The 21,136-nt window shown below is 47.0% G+C and overlaps 1 protein-coding gene across 1 annotated transcript in view; it reads left to right on the top strand.

The window, feature by feature from the left end:
* Positions 1-21,136, top strand: part of REEP1 (receptor accessory protein 1) — a 67,275-nt gene that overhangs the window by 25,722 nt on the left and 20,417 nt on the right. The window contains exons 2-6 of the mRNA XM_054293216.1: positions 2,881-2,953; positions 5,742-5,818; positions 7,593-7,713; positions 9,648-9,761; positions 18,204-18,254. Coding sequence (XP_054149191.1) covers positions 2,881-2,953; positions 5,742-5,818; positions 7,593-7,713; positions 9,648-9,761; positions 18,204-18,254 — 436 coding nt within the window. The remainder of the gene's footprint in view (positions 1-2,880; positions 2,954-5,741; positions 5,819-7,592; positions 7,714-9,647; positions 9,762-18,203; positions 18,255-21,136) is intronic.

The raw sequence follows: 21,136 nt of genomic DNA, 5'->3' as shown, positions 1-21,136 counted from the left end.
AGCAAGGAGCCCAGGAGCTCCAGGGTGTGGGAGAACAAATGCAGGGAACAGCAGAGGAAGAGGGTGGTGGCACTGCAGGCAGTGAAGGAGAGGAGGGACTGAGGTAGGATGTGATAAAAGAGCAAACCAGCAGGGGTTAGGAACAGCGTTTTCAGGCATGGAAAGCAGAGATAAGTTACTTCAGCTTGTTAGGCTGGGAGTGGGGGTGATGGGGACAGGGGAGAGGGGTTTAAACATGGGGGCACCCAGGTGGGGTAGGGAGCACACAGAGGAGGTGGGAAGGAGACTTGGACAGAGAAAGACTTTATGGCTTTCAAGGGACAAAGGAGGGACAAAGGGTCAGCCTCAGGTTTGTGTGTTGCGTGCAGAAGGAGAGATCTGGCAGCATTCTGAGCATGGAGATGAAGGAAGGCAGGAATCAACAATAACTTTAATTATGCAGGAAGCTTGGATGAGGGGGAAGTGAGAATTATTGTCTTCAGCAGGGTAGAGGAGCTGAGGGAAGAGATGCAGGATTGATGTGTGTGTTTGAGTTAAATCAGTTGTACTCAGCCCTGATCCAAGGCCAAGTGAAGACAGTAACTTCAAGAGACTTTTTGGAATATCCCTATACACAAATATTTGTTTTATAACCCCTGAGTATGCTTTACAGAAATGCCCAAACATCTTTTGTCTTCCATTTGTAGAGTGTACCCCAAGATTGTGACCCCAAGCCACTTAGGAAGCCACAGCAGTGACAAGACTGGCTTCCAACATTCCTTAGAACAATTTTCAGTCTGGTAAACCACAGCAGTAATAAATGTCCATATATGCACACAACACGCTGCAAGGCAAATCTGTGAAACTCTGAATCTCCAGTTTAGGGAGATCACATCACCTTATTAACTGTCCCTCGCTCTGCACATGCAAAATTATTGCAATTTCCTTCCCTCACAGGATTTTCTTTTCCAAGTATTTATTGTCTGCAACTAATTATTTTATGCTATTCCTATAAACCATTTGCTTCTTCAGGATCCAGTGACTTTCTGTTACCAGCACAAACTGAGGAAATGAATATCAATCATTCAGTGATTATTTGCAGGAAATAAAAGTGTGAGATAGCAGCCACCCTGGGCCAAGAAGGAAGAACAGCATTGCAGTGCATTTTATAAGGAGAGCCAAAAATATTTTCCATGTGCTCAGCTGTTATTTTCTGAGTATTGTAGCTTTCTTCCTTTTGTGAACTCTTCCTTCTTTGGATCAGGTCCTGCTACCACTGAATTCGGAACATTTGTTGTTATATCTCATTGAGAGCAGGACCAAGGCACTGTGTGTGTTCATCCTTGCCTTAACCCTTGTTGCTGTTTGGTGGGATACTGCAAGGGACAAAACCCCTTCTGGTTTCCCAGGATCTTTCTGAGGGTTTGTATCTGATCCTTGCAGATAGCCCAAGCCCCTCTGAGTGAGATAGGTTTGGAGCTGACTGCTGCCAGCAAAGCTTTTGGAAACCAGTGGGAAGCCTCTGTAAAATGTTGGATCTCCTCACTCAGTAGCTGCTTTTCTGAAGTCTGCATTGTGCTTCAGGTCCTGCTAAGCCATGCTACAGTGAGCATGATGAATAGCAGGCAAATTGCCTTTGGTCCCTGCTTTGGAAATCAAGATGTGTGCTGGCTCACCCCATTCTTTCATAAATACCTTCCTGAGCTCCGGGAAGGAGGATGCTGCACCGTATCCCAGAGTGTTAATTTTTAATGTCTTCTGCACGTAATGGACTTGACTGTAATTACGAGTCCCTCAGCACACAGTCACTGCTGGCAGGGTGGAAAGAGATGGCTCTGGGTCCATGTGGCTCCACAATTAGGGATTGAAACATTGATCATTTTCATTCCCAGGAGCAGAGGAAACAGTTGTGCGAATTAAAAGCAAAAGCTTCAGCGGAAGGATGGGTAGTTGCAAGCCAATAAACATTACCCTGCAATCTATTAAATTTAGACTTTGCAGCATCATGCTCCTGCTTTGAATAAAACTGACTGAAACCTGGGCAGGGCAAAGTGGTTTTGACAAGCCTATGCTTACGTCCAGAATAATCCAAGTGAATAAGCATGTAGGCAGTGATGCAGAGAGAACCCAGGATAAAAAATTCTCCACGTGTTTTGCTCAGTAGTGCTATTTTTAACTTACAGATCCCTGTTTCTTTCTTACATGAAATCTTGAAGCTGACAGCATCCCTTTCAGGCTTGAAAATGAAAGGAAGCTGTCTGAAAGAGCAGCAGAGCTGGGATTTTTAGGCCTGATCATGTTGGCATATCTTGGTGGGCAGAGTCCTTCTCCTTTCATGAGCCCAGATTGACTTTACTGAACAGTGCAAGGTTCTTCCCTATACCAGGTTTAATGTAGGATAAGGCACCCAAACCACTGCATCACTAGAATGTGGATCCTGCTTTATCATCTGCCAGCTTTTCAGAGTACTGAATAGAGGTGGAAGGGATTTTAGACCAATAATTCTCTCTCTGAAAGCAATACTCCCATATTCCTGGTGTTGCAGTAGATTGTTTCAAGATCAGACTTTTAATTGTCTTTTGAAAGCGTGGTGGTGGCCTTTTTTGTTTGGTTTGGTTATTTTGCTTTGTGTGTAACTCACAAGGTACAGCTTTGGAAACCATTGCAAAAGGAAAATCAGCCTGAATCTCTGCTCTTCATTCAAGTCAGTGGCAATAGCTGCTCTGAATTCAGTGATGCAAAATCACTCCTGTGCTGTACTTAGTGCACTCAAGCTTAAATCAAATCCTAACACTTTTTACCAGTGCAAAACCCACATTTAAAACACAGAGGGGGAAAAAAAATCTTTCCCTGTGACAGGAAATCAATTTAATCCCTTTATTGTTTGTTTGTTTTTTCCAGGCTTATATTTGGCACACTTTACCCTGCGTATTATTCCTACAAAGCCGTGAAATCAAAGGACATCAAAGAATATGTGAGTAATGAGGTTTGTGGCTGTGCTGGGGGGTTGTTTTCTGAGATTGCTCCTCACCACGTTGGAAAGGCGTTGTCTGTATTCTGGGAAAGCTCATAGAGGGGCAGGCGGGCCTGAAGGTGGGCTGGGTGATTGCTGGGCACAAATGAGCCCTGGGTTTGTGCTCCAGGTTCCAGTGCAGGGCTGATGTGCTCCTTGGCACACGCATGCTGCTCCTCTGGTGGTGAGATACGCAGCTGGCTTAAAGGGCATTTGGCATCCAGAGCTTTGTGTGCTCTTCTTTGTTTCTGAAGGGCAGCATAAATCAAAGGCTTTTCAAGAAGCCTTGAAGCTTTAGCTGCTCATTCAAAGCAAGGATAAGAGGAGGCAGCTAGAAGTGCATATGACTGAATCTCAGACAGAAACATCCTTCCTCGCAGGGCGACCTATTTACAGGCAGGTCTGGCAGCTGGCTGTGCTCTCGTTTTGCTTTTTGCTGGAAAATCTTCCCTGGGCCCTGGTTTCTAAAGGCATATGGGGCCATCAGGGAAAGTGAAATGGGAGAGAATCAAAAGCCCTTGGATGCTGTTGGGGTTCTGTGGGATTTGTGGTGCCCTTCACAACCTGAGCTCTTTTAACTTCACTGAGCCCAGCTCAGCCTCCAGATCTTGACTCTCCAATCCTCTCAAGATCCCAGGGATAACAAGCCCATTTTCTCATCTGGATAAAAGCATACATGTCTATCCCATTAAATCTTTAGTGCAAACTCAATCTGGGGCTCACTGTGGCTGCTAAGAGTTCTGTTCATAATTTTCCTCCTTCAGAAAATGGTTTTGGGTTATTTTGAGAATCATAAGTGTTACAGAACACAGCAGATACTTAAGGTGAAATGTCTCTGCAGCCCTTGCACAGCTGAGTTTCTCAGGGCCTCTTTGCCTGAAAATGCTGAAGATGTGCACAAGCATCTCCAAGCAGTGTCTGCCACTCATAATTTATGTTTCCATAGTCTCTTACTGGAAGGTCTTTTGCTGAAGGGTCCAATTCCTGTTGGAAATTGAATTGGAAAAGAGGAACTCACCTCAGACACTTGTGCTTGTGACGCAAATGTAGAACAGCTGATCTGGCCTGGTCTGCCCTTACCATTGATTTCAGTTTAATTTAGCAGTTGTGGCAATGTATCCATTAAGGCCTGATTAAAAAAAAAATTATAAATGAAGTAATAATTTACACTGACACAGGAGGAACTTTTACTTATTAATCAAAACTTACATCACTCTAATTTTATTCTGCTTGGTAATGGTAATTTTGATGAATGTTTTAGGCTGATCCAAGCCCATCCACACCAGGTCTTGGTTTGTGTTTAAAAGTTTTGCTGGCAGTAATATCTAAGTGAGAGAGCCACGTTGGCACTGAGGCTCTGAGGAGCCACGGTTACATAACAAGTCTGGCAGAAGCTGCACTGGGAAGATGATGCTCTCAGGCATTTGGCAGTGCCATTATTGTTGTAACACTACATATAGATATAAATATGCACATAAATATAAATCCCAGGAGAGCAGTTATGTAGCAGAGTGACAGGTGCTCAGGGAATAATTCCAGTACTTACAGGAAGATGGAGACTATCAGCACTGTCCCACTGTATCAGGGAGAAGATGGGGACATCATTTCCATGCTGGTGAGATCCAGATTTATTGATGCCTCCATCTTCCATTCCCCAGAGCAGAACCTGCTGTAGGTATCCCTCTTGTGCTGTCTTCCCTCCAGCCTTTCCTTACCTATTGCGATTGTTCCAGCCTTAACTGACATGGTCCAATTCTCTAATTCATGGATTTTCATGGATTTTCATGGATTTTCATGGGTTTTACTTCCTTAAGCTTTTTAACATTCCAGCAAAGCTGCTTAGGGATCTCCATTTTCAAATACACCCAATTAAACAGCTGTTGTCAGTTAAATTAACAACCTTTGTCTCACCATCTTTTTCCATCCTAAGAAGAACCAATACTACATACTTCAGGATAGTTGAGCTGTGCTTTTAGGTGCCATTAAGTGCTCAGTGACAAAAATGTCCAAATTCCTGAATTGCTTGAGCTGCTGCGGTTTATCTGACCAAGTCACCATCCCCAAAGACTCCCTTGCTGTCACCCCAAAGGAAACCATCATCCCTGACACTGGGGTTTCTCCAGATGAACAGAGAGCACAGCACATGCTCTCACTACCAGTGTGAGGTAAAACATTCCACACTAAGCCCAAGCCAAGGGATTTAAACTCTTGCCCTTGTCCCTGCACTGGGTATGGTGGGAGCAGGCACAGCCACCCCAGGGCTGCCCACTGAGTCAGTGAGTTGTGGTGGCTTGATTGTGCTCCTGAGCCCTGAATTATGGCATGGGCAGTTACCTCTTTACCCTTTGCTGGCTGTAGGTATTATGGAAGTAATTACATTTTGTCTCAGCTGGAGTTTGGCCAACAACCTTCTCTTAACATCTGCTATTAACTGAGCCAGGTGAGATTTTTAATGCCCTGTGATAGGGCTGTCATGCTCTGCTGGCCAGAGGAGTTTCTGTAGGGACAGAGTCAGGCTGTGCTCTTCTTTTCCTGAGACCAATCCTAAAGGCCACAGTCACCTTCCCAGGCTGTGTAAATCTGACACGTGTTACGTGCTGAAGTGGGGCAAACTGGCACCTTCAAGTCCCCAGTAATTGCTAAATACACAGTAGGGGAGGGCGAGGGGGTAAGGATTTCTTTTCCCGTGAGAGTTATTCTGTGCACTTGTGCCTGTAAGAGATAGTTTGAGGCTGTTTTTGTTTACCAGGTCAAGTGGATGATGTACTGGATCATATTCGCGCTCTTCACGACGGCAGAGACGTTCACGGATATCTTTCTTTGCTGGTAAGCACCAGGGGGAGAGGCTCTTTGGCATGAGATGAAAAGGAAATGGAAATGTTTACAAGGAGAAAAAAATGGCACACAAAAGTGCACTGACTCCTGCACAGGGGTTCAGCAGCTTCAAGTGCATAGAGGGTTTTTGTCTGCGGGAGACATGGTTCCTTTCTCGGTGCTGTCACAGAGAAAAGAAAGAAGTGCAAAGGCTCAGTGGTATCTCATTAGTGGGAAATCATTACTGGAGTGTCAGCCCTGCCTGTCAGAGAGGCACAGCTGACTGCCCAGTTGGATGCTGCAGAGGTCATCACATAAATAACAGTTGATTTAGCTACAGGCAGAGTTTTAGACTTGCCTGGCTGTATCCTGCAGTAAATACACAGTGAGGATCAGGTGCAAACAGCCCTGCAGCACAAGCCTTTGTAGGTTGCTGTGTGGGTAGCTGTTCCTGGGATGCTTTTCCTGGCACGTTCCTGGTTAGGCTGGGTTTCTGGTTTGATGGAGGACAGTGACAGTCAGCCCTGATGTGGCTCTCTGGTGCCAGAGCAAGGATTCCTGGTGGCCTCTGTCAGGATGGGAGTACCTAAATGCCCATTTATCGGTTTCAGTGGTTTTTGGATGCTCAGGTTTGAAAGTGTTTGTTGCTTGGTTGGCAACAAGGCCTTTCTACCAGAAATCTGTAGATTTAGGATGAAAATGTGGCTGTAGTGCATGGCCCTTACAGCCTATTCCTGCGCAGCACTGCCTGCCAGATGAAGGAAATCAGGAGAACTTGGCAACATGTCAGATCTATTGAAAAGGAGATAAGACATTAATGCCCATCTAATTTGCATGCAGATCTGCCTCTCCTATGCTCATCTGGAGCTTTGTGGTTTGTTTGGAGGATGAATTCTGTGGCTCTGCCAAGAGAAATGGCAGAGGGCTCACCCAGCCTGTGAAATCGAGTGTGCTGTAGAGATCCCCAGTGAGGTGGGAGATGAACCTGGCCCATCCATGCTCAGAGCAGAGCATTGCAGAGGCCCCTGGTGTCAGACCTGGGTGCTGGCTGGCTCAGGGACAGCACTGAGCCCTGAAGCCTCTCTGGGTCAGCACCACAGGTCTCTGCACTGCTCTTGCTTGCAAAGAACAACAATTGTTCCTCACACTGCTGGCAGCAACATGCCTGCCCACATGGAGATGCTGCTGGGGGGCCAGTCTTGAGCTCTGGGCTCTGTCCTCCAGAAAAGAGTCTGGATAATTTAATTTTGGGATGTCCCTGGCTGCTTGTTACAGCTAAAGCATGGCCTGTTGTTGATGTCCTCCATGTTTTGCAGCCTTACTTGAAAGTCAGTGTGGATCTGCACGTTTATGTTGCTTGGACCACAAAGGTTCTTGTATTTCAATTTTAGTCATGGGAGTGTTAGCTTAAAAGCTGAGAGGAGATGGAAAGTGCATAAATACATATCAATGTATTGGTTTGCTGGTTTGCTCTTTGCTTTCTCACAATGACTGGGGATACTGTGAAGACAGCACCGGTGATCTTTGCATATAGAAAGCTCCTCTTATCACATGTCAGAGTCTCTTCCAGATTATTAAATAATGGTTCTGATAACCAAGTAAAGATTCACCCAAATGTATCATTGAGATGTGCTCAAAACTGAGTTAATGCACTTTAATCCTTAGATTTTGTTGGTAAGCAAAAGCTGCCTTGAGCTAGGCTGGCAAATCCCTACCTGTGCTGAGCATCTCTAATTAAGGGCAGTGGTTAAATTGGGAGCAGACAGTAACCCTCTCTTTCTTCTAGGTTTCCATTCTACTATGAACTCAAAATAGCTTTTGTAGCTTGGCTGCTGTCTCCATACACAAAAGGCTCCAGCCTCCTGTACAGGAAATTTGTTCATCCAACTCTGTCTTCAAAAGAAAAGGTAATCAGAGGTGCCTGGGTCCTCTCTGGGTGGAACAGAACTGTGGTGTGTTTATTCCACTCCCTGTATCATTCATTTCCATTGAAGGGCTGGGAGTTGCTGATTCTCTTCCTCTATCATTTGATCCCCTCTTTTTGGTTGGTGTTTTTGTTCTTTGTGGTTCTTGTGTTTTTAAATGCTGGCATCTGTTCAGTGCACTCACACTTATTAACTCATTTTGGTGCAGTTGAGAAGGTTGGAGGGAAGGGGGGTAAAAATACTCCCTGAGCTGCTTTGCATGTACTGGCTGATTATAGCTGGAGTGCTCTGTTGTGGCTGGATATAACAAACAGAGAAACTTGCTCTGGCAGCCAGGACTCCTCAACTTTGTTCTGCCTAAAACATTGTACAGCAGTGAGACAAACAGCCCAGGCAGTCTAAAATGGGCTTAGCAAGCACATGCCTGGCTGTGTAGTGTGGTGGAAAAAGGCATGTAGCCTGTTGGGGTCCTAGATTAAAAAATGCCTTGCTCAAATTAAAGATGCTAATTTTGGGAGGGGGATATTACAACTTGGATCATTTGCCTGCCTGGGAGATTGCTGTGGCTGTGAATGGGACAGTGTCAGGCTGATCCATTTGGCTCATGAGAATAAATGGACCAAGAGCAGCTATTGTCACACACCAACATGAAAACTGCTGAGTGAGGAACTGTTTCCTGCACTGGCAATTTGGAGATGGAAGCTCTCCCTTTGGCCACAGGCAGGGAAGGAGCAGTTGGATCTCAGTCCTGTCCAAGGAGAGTGGGAATCAGTCCCCTGTCTCTGCTTCCCTTTGTGCTTCTCCCAAGTGGGGCTCATGCATTTTGAGCTGCCACCTCTTACCTGTGGGCAATGGGGAGAGCAGCCAGCAGCTCCTCACAGACTCCAGGCCCCAGTAACCCAGCACATCCACCAGCTGAGAGCTGGGAGTCCTTGCTATCATTATCATCCAGACCCCAGTGTCCTGAGGGAGGGACAAGAAGGGCAGGAACCTCCCCAAGTGTTTCACTGTAAATTGAGCAGCATCAAAGTCCCGAAGCTCTGGGCCTACCAATCCCATGGGCATCTGAAGCCGGGCACTGCTGTGATGTGCAGAGATATCCCAGATATTTCTGAGGCCACCTGTCCTGGCCACAGGGCAGTGCAGCTTCAGCTGCCCAGTGTCATCATGTGAGTATTTTTAGCCATGAGGCAATTCCATTTGTCTTTGGAGTGCACCATTTGCAAATGGCTATGTGTCGCAGACATCTTTTATGAAAAATCTTTTCCTTAGGATTTTTCCTCCTGAGAAGCTGAGAGGCCTCAGGAACAAAATGTAAACATTGATTATTTGCTGCTGTGGAATACAACAGGTGGATCTGTGATTGGCCCATGTTAGATGTTTGTAATTAATGGCCAATCACAGTCAGCTGGCTCGGACAGAGAGCTGAGCCACAAACCTTTGTTATCATTTCTTCCTATTCTATTCTTAGCCAGCCTTCTGATGAAATCCTTTCTTCTTTTAGTATAGTTTTAATGTAATATATATGATAAAATAATAAATCAAGTCTTCTGAAACATGGAGTCAAATCCTTGTCTCTTCCCTCATCCAACTGTGAACACCATCACAGCTATCAATTCATGTTGCTCAGGCAGATTTCTCTTACTTTCAGGACCCCAGCTTTGGGTCCCAATCTTCCATTTGTAGAATAAGGAGATACCCAATCCTACAATGGGAATTATTGCCCCCCCAGCAAACCTTTCCTCTTTGCAAATGTTGGCTGTGAACTTCTTTCCAGCCACAGTGGAGGAGATGGAGGACATCTACCTCCATAAATCATGACCTGACTCTGCCAAGAGTCTGAGGCTGGGAGCATAAGCCTGAACTTGTCCTTCTTGTGCTTTTTTAATTGTTTGTTTTGTGTTCTGCTGTGGCAGGAGATCGATGACTGCCTCATCCAGGCGAAAGACCGGAGCTACGACGCCCTGGTGCACTTTGGCAAGCGGGGTCTGAACGTTGCGGCCACGGCAGCTGTGATGGCAGCCTCCAAGGTAAAGCTGCAGCTCAGGGTTCACAGCAACATCCCAGGACCCACTGACACCTCCTCTGCCTCCACTGCCAGCAGCAGCCCCAGTGTGGACGGGGAGAGATGGTGGGGGTAGGGGTTGTCTCAATATTTTGTGTATTGACCTATAATTTTGCGTAGTGGCAGGAAAGAAGATGAAGTTCATGAAGGGTAAATGTTCTTCTGCAAGGCATTCACATGACATGACTGGTGTGTAGTTCTCTGCTGGGATGTTGTGCAAGAGTGAATGGGAAGTGCCATTAGCTGCTTTTGGAGGATGAGTAGTTATAGGATGAGGGGTCTCATCTGAAGGCGTGTATCCTATATTCTCTTCCTGGCTTAGAGCCAAACCCAGAAAACAGCTGTTATCTGTTGTTCCTTTTCTTGCATGAAAGCTGCAAGGACCTGATAACTGCATTTTGGGCTCCTGCCCTCTGGCCATGGGCTATCATGGCTTAGAGTTGATGTGCACAGTGTGTTTTGGGGGTGAATCAATGTGCACAGTGTGTTTTGGGGGTGAATCAATGTGCACAGTGTGTTTTGGGGGTGAATCGATGTGCACAGTGTGTTTTGGGGGTGAGTTGATGTGCACAGTGTGTTTTGGGGTGAGTCAATGTGTACAGTGTGTTTTGGGGGTGAATCAATGTGCACAGTGTGTTTTGGGGGTGAGTCAATGTGCACGGTGTGTTTTGGGGGTGAGTCAATGTGCACAGTGTGGTTTAGGGGTAAGTTGATGTGCACAGTGTGTTTTGGGGGTGAATCAATGTGCACAGTGTGTTTTGGGGGTGAGTTGATGTGCACAGTGTGTTTTGGGGTGAATCAATGTGCACAGTGTGTTGTGGGGGTGAGTTGATGTGCACAGTGTGTTTTGGGGGTGAATCAATGTGCACAGTGTGTTTTGGGGGTGAGTCAATGTGCACGGTGTGTTTTGGGGGTGAATCAATGTGCACAATGTGTTTTGGGGGTGAGATTTGGCTGCCAGGCCCGTTCCAAAAGGATAGTTGGAAACCTATGGACAAGGAGGGTACTGGTAGTAGGAACAGCATGGGAAGGGGAGTTGAAGGAAATTATTTTCCTCTGCCAAATGCTTTTCCTATGACCTAAGGCCCATCACTTTAGTGTGTCTTGGCCTTACTTCCTGCAAAAATGCAGAATGCATCCTTGGGAGGCCAAATACCATAAAGCTTCTAAAGCCTGTTGAAAGCAAGGTATTACAGAAGGGAGAGCCCAAAGGGTGTGCCATGCTCATGGGGTCATAAGGATATGCTAGACCCAAAAATTGTCTCCTTTTTGCCTGCCTAGCATTGTGCAGACTATATTGTCAGGCCTGTCTTCTCCTGAGCTGTTCTTCAGTGGGGAGACTCTTCTAACCCAGGGACTGGGAGATAAACCAAATTTGGACTGAAACCTGGGATAAACGTGGAGCTAGGACAGTGCTGTGTATCGTATGCCCAATGAAATAACATTTTTGTGATGCCTCCAGGACACTTAACACTTTTGCTGCTGCCATGTAAGCCTGAAGAGTCATAAATAGGCTCTGGGAATGCCAGTTCTGCAGCACTGCCTTTGCTCTGAGCCCCTTCCTGCGAGGTGCTGCAGGCTGCCTGTGCTAGAGCTGTTTTTAGGACACACTGAGAAACTGTGTGTGAATCCCAAAGGAATTCTGGCTCCTGCCTAGGTAGCTCCTGAACATGAGAAGCTCAACAGAAACCCAAACCCACAGTGCCAACCTGTTCCCCATCAGGGCTGCAACAGTGTCTGCATCAGCTGCTCCCTGGAATGAGCAGCCAGCGCCACGGTTTGACTTCCCCCTGCTCCACTTTCCTGCTGCTTTTCTTAAGACTCCCTCTGCCTTAAAATGTGGCTGCAGTGGCAATGGGGAAGAGAGGGAAGAGTCTCCATGGTACAAAGAAGCTGCTGTTTTTCATAGTTAATAGTCCCCTTTCAGTGGTGGAAGAAAACAACTCTGACTCCTGTGGTGTTATTGTATTGCACATCTGCCAACACAGCTTTAGAGAAAACTGTTAAGATATTGCAACCTGTGAATGGGCCAGAAGAATCTTTCTTGCACACTACTTTGGGGAGGGGAAAAGGACTTGTTAATAAGATTGAGAGGTTATTTAATAGATTGGTTGATTTTTACAACAAAGCAAGGACTATTCAAGTATTTCCTTCAGCTTTGACATTTAAATTACTCTGAATGTATGAGGAAAAAATAGGATCCCTGGTTTCCTTCACTACTTTGGCTTGTGGCCTCCAGCAGGTTGCTTGTTTCTGTGTGCCTGAGGGTGCAGCTCCTACAGAGAGTGTGAGCCAATCTGACAGCTCTCCTTCTGCAAAATGGGGGTGCTCCAGCTCCCAGGGTGTCCCAGCATTTTGAACCTCCTCAGGTTATCTCTAATCTATCAGAAAGTTAATCCTGAAAGGCAAAGAAAGGGGTTTGTTCTTTTGAGCCCACAAACTTATCTTGAGTGGCTGAGCCAGCATAAGGAAAGGGATTGAACTGCACTGTGAGAGCATGGCCAGAGAAAGGGAAGCAAGATCATCCCTTCCTGGTCTTGGGAAGCAGAGAGATTAGCTGTGCTGTCCATGGCAGCACACCCCAGTCTGTTCCCAGTGTAATATCCAGGGATGGCTAAAGCAGCTCCTGTCCCTTGTCCTTCTGAGAGGGAATGTGCCTCTGTTCTGGCAGGGAGAGCAGCCTGGTGAGAGTTCCAGCCTGGTGTGATTTACAGCCTGGTGTGGGTTACAGCCTGCTGTGAGACACAGCCTGCTGTGAGATACAGCCTGTGGGATACAGCCTGCTGTGAGACACAGCCTGCTGTGAGATACAGCCTGTGGGATACAGCCTGCTGTGACATACAGCCTGCTGTGACATACAGCCTGCTGTGAGATACAGCCTGCTGTGAGATACAGCCTGGTGTGGGTTACAGCCTGCTGTGAGATACAGCCTGGTGTGAGACACAGCCTGCTGTGAGATACAGCCTGCTGTGACATACAGCCTGGTGTGAGATACAGCCTGCTGTGAGATACAGCCTGCTGTGAGATACAGCCTGGTGTGAGATACAGCCTGCTGTGAGATACAGCCTGCTGTGAGATACAGCCTGGTGTGAGTTACAGCCTGCTGTGAGATACAGCCTGCTGTGAGATACAGCCTGCTGTGACATACAGCCTGGTGTGAGACACAGCCTGGTGTGACATACAGCCTGGTGTGACATACAGCCTGGTGTGACATACAGCCTGCTGTGAGATACAGCCTGGTGTGAGTTACAGCCTGCTGTGAGTTACAGCCTGGTGTGACATACAGCCTGGTGTGAGATACAGCCTGGTGTGATTTACAGCCTGCTGTGAGACACAGCTGCTGTGAGATACAGCCTGGTGTGGGATACAGCCTGCTGTGAGATACAGCCTGCTGTGAGATACAGCCTGGTGTGAGATACAGCCTGCTGTGAGATACAGCCTGGTGTGAGACACAGCCTGCTGTGAGATACAGCCTGGTGTGACATACAGCCTGGTGTGAGATACAGCCTGCTGTGAGACACAGCCTGGTGTGAGATACAGCCTGCTGTGACATACAGCCTGCTGTGAGATACAGCCTGGTGTGAGTTACAGCCTGCTGTGAGATACAGCCTGCTGTGAGATACAGCCTGGTGTGAGATACAGCCTGCTGTGAGATACAGCCTGGTGTGAGACACAGCCTGCTGTGACATACAGCCTGCTGTGACATACAGCCTGGTGTGAGATACAGCCTGTGGGATACAGCCTGCTGTGAGATACAGCCTGTGGGATACAGCCTGGTGTGACATACAGCCTGGTGTGAGATACAGCCTGGTGTGATTTACAGCCTGCTGTGAGATACAGCCTGCTGTGAGATACAGCCTGCTGTGAGATACAGCCTGCTGTAGGTTCCAGCCTGCTCTGGGTTCCAGCCTGGTGTGGGTTCCAGCCTGCTGTGCTGCAGTGCAGGCTGCTGGGCTGGGGCTCCTCAGGCACCCAGGATGTGCCTGGGGTGTGGATGTGTCTCTGTGTCCCTCCCTGCTGGTGGGGAGGGAGTTGTTCCCCAGAGAGGAGCGGTACAGCTGGAGCTGTTTCTCTTGCCCTGGTTTTCAGCCACTGTCAGCTCTGTGTCAATGCCCTTCCTTGCTCACTTGAGGAGGTATAACTGAGCCAGATTGTCCTGCCTGAGAGAAGTGTAAATGAGTAATTATCTGGAAAACACTTTGAGCAGACAGATGCCAGACCAGCCTGCAGTGCTGTCCTTAGGGGGAGGATTCCAGGGAAGGAGGAAAGAGAATACTATTTCTAAGGCTTTTCATGTTTTCCCAGTGCCAGGATTTAAGGGTATCCAGCTAGTCTGTGATAAGTGTTGAGTGTAGAAGGGAAAGTGAGTTCATTTGGTTTCAGCCTTTAAAGGATTGTGTTACAATTGGAACCTATATGATGATTTATTCAGTAGCACTGAGCTCCTGCAGCTTCCATGGAAAACATGGCTTTTACCAGCAAGTGAATGTGAGGATTATTTGCTGCTTCACTTGGATTAGTGGGTGAGGAAAAGATGTTTTTGTATGCAGAAATGGACCTTCAGGCTTTGCAAATCAACTTCACATGGTGGCAATGCACAGTGAGCTGCTGGGCTGCAAAGGGACTGTGTACAGATCTGTTTTCAGTAAATCAGCTGAAATCTAAAGGCTCCTGTACCTGAGAGAGAACATGTCTCATGCTGTGCCTAGCCCTGTCCTCTCCTTTCTGTCTGAGCTGTGATCCATCATGGTCTTTTGTCTTTCATGATAAGATCTTTGGGCAGGGCCCATCTTTTAATTCTTTTCATCCATCATATTTTTTTTTATCTATTCTTTTTGTCCATCATATTTTTTAATCCATCCTGTCTACCCATCATCTTTTTTACGTGCAGCACAATGCATCTGCCTCTCTGATTTCCATTGGTGTGTGACAGGCTGCTGCTTGTATATTTACTGCAGGCTAAGAAGCTGCAAGCTGTGCACAGCCACACCTTCCTTAGCTCTGATCCTCTCTCCCTTTCCCTTTTTTATCTTAAATCCCTTTGGTTCCAGTTAGCCAACTGCAGGCTTGTCCTTCCTTCCCCCTCGTCCTGCTCCTGCCCCTGCTCTGTTCTGTGTTGAAGCCACAGTTGTGCTGATGCTGGCACAAGCCTGTGCCAGCTCATTTTACAGGCTGAGGAGCTGTCAGTGTCCCAAGCACCCTGGCTCTGCCCAGCTGGCTCACTTGGGTGTTTTCTCTCTCTCTGGAGAGTCTATTTTTGATGCTCACTAGGCAAGCAGAGTGTTGGATATCTGGTTTATTGCCCCTGCTAGGTGCTCAACACAGATCCTTTCCCTGCCCCTACCAAGGAGAATAATCTCATTTGGGGCTCTAATCCTGTCCTCATCACTTGGTGATTCTGTCACATGTGGGGACTTCAAGTGGGTCAGTCCTAAGTGGCAGGATTAAACGACCAGGCAGCAAATCCTGCTGCTCTTTGTGTGTTTTCAATTAGTTCCAGCTAACTCAGCCATTTCCATCCCTGAGGCGCCCTGACCACCACCACCTTTCCAGCTCACCTTGGTGGAGAGAAAACAAGCTTGCATTTGGGCCACAGCACAGGGAGCAGCAGCAGCAGCAGGGCTGGTACAGCGAGGCCTTGGCAGGCAGTGCATCCATCAGGTGGACCCTGGGCACGAGTGAACTTTTCACTGCCCCCAGTGAGGGTTCAGTGGGAGCAGCTGGGACACACATGGCTGCAGCAGGGAGGGGCTCCAGGGGCTGGGGAGCAGCACCAGCCTTCCCCAGCACACTTGTATGCACGCCCAGCCCTTATCCTTCACCTGTCACCTGCTGCTTTGCCATGTCCCCAGCCCCAGCTCCTCTATCCCTGCCCAGCCATTGCCTCCTGTCTTCCTACAACCCACACATCATCAGTTTGACACTCTCCCCCAGCTCCCTCACTCTCTCTTTCAAGCTCCTGATTTTCCCCGATCCTGTTTGGATGTATCCTTATTCCCCACCTTGAACAAACCAACTCTGCCAAGCAGACCCACATCTTTCCCCACCTGCTCCCAACCACTTAACCGCCCCCAAGCTGCAGCCTCAACCCTGCTTTTCAAAGGAGGTTTGGAGAAAACATGCCATGCCAGCAGACCAGTGTACTGCAGAGGTTTCTGACAGTGCCTTTCCCCCTGCCTTTCCCCTGCCCTGGTGTGGGTGAGGTGGCAGAGCAGCCCATGCTGTGCCCATTGCGTGCCCGTTCTTACCCAGGGGCACAGCGTGGTGCAGGGCCTTGGCAGGAGCAGATAAATGAGGTGCAGGGAGCAGGCACACATGACTGGTGTCAGTGAAAAGCCCATTTGTGCCTAATAAGTGTGAGAAGCGGCCCAGGAGCCTGCGATGGGTGGGGAATGTGGGGATGCAGCAGTCACTGTGTGTGTCACTCACAGGAGCAGCCATGCACGCACACAGGGAGGCTCAGGGTGTGCATCCACCTGCTCAAATAATGCCCTGCAGTGCAGCCCCAGCAGCTCCCAAACCTCCTGTCTGGGCTGCCATTTCCATTCTGTTCATTTCTGTTTCCACCCTTGGGCTCACCTTCCCCTGGAGGGTTATAGCTTCATTACCTCAAAACCCTTTAGACCAATAAATTAATAAGGAAGTGTTTCAGTGCATTTGCTGTTTTTTAAACCAGGACACTGGGAGGGAAATGCTGGTGATGATTTAGGCTTTATCCTCTTTAGACAAACAGCATCTTTTAAGTAATTTCTAGTATCCAGCTGGTGTAGCCATTGCAATTACCCAAAAATCAATATTTAGATCCCTAATTTACTGTGTGATTTTAGACCTATTTGCTGTGGAAACTGGGAGGAAAATCCTTGTGTGGGAGAGACACGCTGCCTTTTGTGACAGAACAGTGGAGAGGTGCACTTCTACTTGAACTGGGAGAGGAGGGGCAGGGGTGGGGAGCATCCTTTCCCTTGAGATGCTTGATAAAACCTCTTTGTAATGATTAGATGCCAGTGCTCAGAGGGAGAGTGCTCCTTTGCTGAGCAAACACATGGGAGCACAGTTCTGACCCATCTGTGGTGGCCACATCATCTGTGTGCTCTCATCAGTGCCATGGCCTGGAGCTGCAGAGGTCACAGAGATTCAGAGTTCACACTCGGAGAAGCCTTGGGGACACTTTGCTGTTATCTCAGAGGGGCTGAGCTTGTTGCTTTTGACAGTGGCTTGTTTTAAAGGATCTTCATTTGGGATCCAAAATCAAAGATCTTGGAGCTGTTTTACACCAATAAAGAGGAATAACAAATGGATTTCTTAAAATATATGGTAGCCACTGATCACAGTACTTTGTGAAGTATTCCTGTCATGTGTGATGCATCTTTTATTCAGAAGTCCTTAAGAATCTGTTTTTCACAAATCTGTAGGATTCCAATGCTGTTTGAGTTACAATCCAGGTAACTCTTTCTAGTTTCCCTTTCATGGCTGCTTGGTTGGTGTCTCCAACAAGCAAACAACACTCACTGAATGCACAGGACAGCAGAACCAAAAGATAAATTCATACAAAGAGACTAGTGTGGGAGAAACAATAACAAAGAGTTCCCTGGAGAGGAAATGAACTGCACAAACAAAAAGGGTGGATGAAATTACATTTCCACCATCAACATTAACGTCAGCTGGTTTCCCATTGAGTCTCTATTACTGTCTGACATTTCCAAACAGGTAGCTCTTCCAGACTAGGCATGGCACGCAGGCCCTGGCCATAAATAAGGATATTGCTTGTAGGATGTTCGTGTTCAAATGGTGGCAGATGCAATTTTCTCCTTCACTCCTGCCTGTGCTCAGCCCATAAAGCTGCTGGTTCTGCTCAGGGCCTGCCTGCAGCCAGATATGAGGAAACTTCTGTGTGAAACCCCTGCTCAGTGGGCAATTCCCCTCTGTCACCCTGCTGCTCAGGAGAACTGTCACTCACTGAAATGACTGCCACGTGTCCCTCTCATAATCCTGCGCCTGAATTAGTCATTAGGCCTGACACTGGGGATTTCTCCAGTGGGAAGCATCAATCAAGTGCAAGGAGTGGAGTAGCAGCCCATTGTGTTTATAATTTGCTTTAGGAGTGGAGTAGCAGCCCATTGTGTTTATAATTTGCTTTACTCTTTAAAAACACAGTTAGGTGACACCTTGTCAGCTGGGGTTATGGAGTGGTCTCTCCATATCTCTCTGGGGAAGCTGAGGAAGGGAGGATCTGTGTTCAGAGGTGTAGTCCCCAGGTGGGTGTCCCTGCTTTTTATGTGTGAGTGCCTGCATATGGTGCCCAGTGTCTTGCTCATGTCTCACCTCGATTACTTGTGCTTCAAATAGATCTTATTCTCAAAGCCTTGATGTGTGTTGCCACAATGGCTCTCTTTTTTCCCTTTGCTAGGTCTCTCAGCTACTCCATTTACACTTGTATTGGGACCAGAAAAAAGGGCAGGTAATCTGCTGAGTGCTTTTACTAACCCCTAACTAATGTCTGCTCCCTGTTAGACTAGTTGTTAGACTAGTTGTTAGACTAGTTTGGACTGGTTTCAGCTGAGACTGCTCTGAGGCCAAGCGCTGTCTGCTCTGCTTCCAGTGGGGAGATGCTGCGTGCTGAGCTTTAAAAGCTTTAAAAAACATCAATTTGCTTGATCTCATCAGCAAATTGCCTTGCAAGTGCTCTGCTGGCAGTGGAGGAGGTTCCAGCTCCAGGCAGGGAGCTCTTCCATGGAACACTCGTTTACCGGGGCTGGTTGCTGTGTGTGCTGCTGCGCTCCCACCAATGGGTGGAGGGAGCCTCTCTCCCTGTGCTGGGGCCCTGTGGGCATGGTTGGGGTCGCAGTGGAGCTTTTGGAGGATCTCTGGCAGGTTTGGTTGGGGCAGTCCTGCTGACACCACAGCCCCGGCTGGGGAATGTGCTCTACACCTTGTGTGGGCAGGATGGAGGCTGCAACCTGCATGCAGACATGTGTGGGGGAGAACTGCTAACCACAGTCACAGCAAAGGGAGAGGAGAACATTAACAGATTGAGGAGTGTGCTGGCAGTGTGCTCAGTGTGACTTAGTGCTCCCTTGCTCTCCATTAACTGCTGATCCTAAGAGACAAAAGGCCAGGAGGTGCCATCCTGCATTAACACCGAGTGCATTAAAAGCTTCTCTTTTGTGACTTGGCAGTTTTGGGTTCCTGATTTGTCATGCTGTGTCATAGTTTCCACAGCTGCAAAATGGAATTTGTAGGTATTAGAGGTGTTTTGAAACTTAAATAATGTTTACAGAATTCTTTCGTATTTTCAGACTGAAGGAATAATGATAAAATCTAGACACTGTTATTTGTTTGTATTTAGATCATATTCAATGGGACTGTTATATAAATTTCAGATTTTTAATTATGTGCCTAGTTTTATGTGCTTTAGCTTTAGCTACCTACATACATGAATTATTTATAATGAATCATTCCATTGAATGTAAACCCAGTTTTTCCCAGACTCCTAAATGCATTTTCCTCTAAAAAGTTCAAATGGGAATGCAGAGACTGATTAAAAAATGGTAAAAAAATTTAGGACAGTTCCAGCTCTTTCTGATGGAGTGCCTTTTACAGTGCTCGTCACAATGCAGATGTCAGCTTTTGGAAAGTGTTTCTGATCCTTCCAGGCAAATACTGGTTGCATCAGTGTTTGTGCTCTGGGCCCAGAGCGGCTGATGTTTGTTTTTGGAGATGATGATGGTGATGTCTGCAACATGAAGAGGAAGGCAGAGTGCAGGTTGCTGGCTCTGGAAGCTCAGTGTTTTAATACTGTTTTGTCATAATCTTTAAAGCAAAAAGGAGAGAATGTGCTAGATGTGGGTGAGATAACAATGTCTATACTACTGTCGTTTTGACTAAATTTAATTCAATGCTTAAATTAGTTTTAGATTAATTACTTTGCCATGTGGATGGGAGCTTTAATTTCACTTAGAATCACAAATGAGCTTGTCTCGGTGGCCAATGCCCTCAGACTGTTGGTGCAGTCCTGAATCTAAATAAGGTTGATATCAAGTGATAGCAGTGACTGGGCAGGGAAGTTACCATGGCCTTTTAGTATTTGTCTTTTATCCTATTCAGTAGCACTGAGCCCTGGCTCAGAGAACTTGTGGGGGCGGTAGATCCTGGGGAAAGGAAGCCTGAAGAGCTCCACTTTCAGTGTGTGCTGTACCTTCACCCATGGGCAGGATCAGATGAATTTGGGGACAGATGCGCTGCAGTGATCAGGGAACAGAGAGACACCTCTGTTCCCACCTCTGGCCCCCAAAACCTCACTGTCTCTAAAATGAGAAGTGCCATGCCCACAGGGGTGGTCCACGGCTGAAGAGAAGCTGGATGAGAAGTTCAGTCCAGGCAGGGAGTTCTGTGCCCAGGGAAGTTAAGGCTCATTTTTCCATCACCATTTCGTGCTTGTGTCCTCTAAAGTCCCAAAAACGCAGGTCCCACCCTGCCAGCACCATCATCGTGGCAATTGTTGGTGCTCAGTGAGGAGGAGAGAGACGTGGTGTCATCCTTAGTCCCTCCCAACCACAATTATCAGGAAGGTTTGTAATAACACGGAGCTGTTTCTCTGCTGACAGAAATGGTGTAACCACAGCTCCTGTCATGGTGTGACCGCTGTCACACTCTCTAGGGTAAAACTAGCCCAGATCTGTGGGGATGTGCAGCACAGGCAGAGCTTCAGGAGCTGGATCCTCTCTCCTTGCTGAAATTCCTGGGATATCTCCCATGTCTGTAGCAGTTGGAAGAGCATCTGCATGATCATGGCCACAACAGCAAACAAAAATCCCCCAAACAGCTGCTCTTCATCTTCCACATAATTGTTTTAACAAAACACAGCCCAAAACACGTGCTGTGCTAAATTTATTCTGTCGAGAAATAGAGGTATTAACTTGTTATTTTCTTTTGTTAATAAAAGATAAATATTTTTGTGGAACAATAAACATTACGTCTGGATAAAGTCTTTATTTCTAAAACACAGCTCTGCAAGCCCTCCCCATGCTGGCTTTTCAAATGTTTGTGATTTCATATACACCAGCTGCTTATGTGGCAGGGAAATAAAAGTTGGTAAACAATATTTTCCATTTCACTCTGAAACCACCCCCATTCTGTGGTAATTTTTGTCACATTTCTATTTTGGTGTCAAGTAAAATTGTGGTAATTGGGAAAGAATTGTGAGTGTTACACTGTATTCTAGGAGCAGGTAAATAAGATCTATCCCTACAAAGGGCAAAGAAAGGAAATGGAACTCTGCAGGTTTTCACAGGTGTTCAGTGCCTTCACTCAGCCCAGGCCTTTGCTGTTCTTGCCATTCTG

This window comes from Melozone crissalis, unplaced genomic scaffold (genome assembly GCF_028551555.1).
Source record: "Melozone crissalis strain CALT ecotype California unplaced genomic scaffold, PUWL_Pcris_2 ptg000132l_1, whole genome shotgun sequence".
Taxonomy (NCBI): domain Eukaryota; kingdom Metazoa; phylum Chordata; class Aves; order Passeriformes; family Passerellidae; genus Melozone; species Melozone crissalis.
The sequence above is the reverse complement of the archived record's forward strand: the minus strand, read 5'-3'. Positions and strand labels throughout refer to the sequence as shown.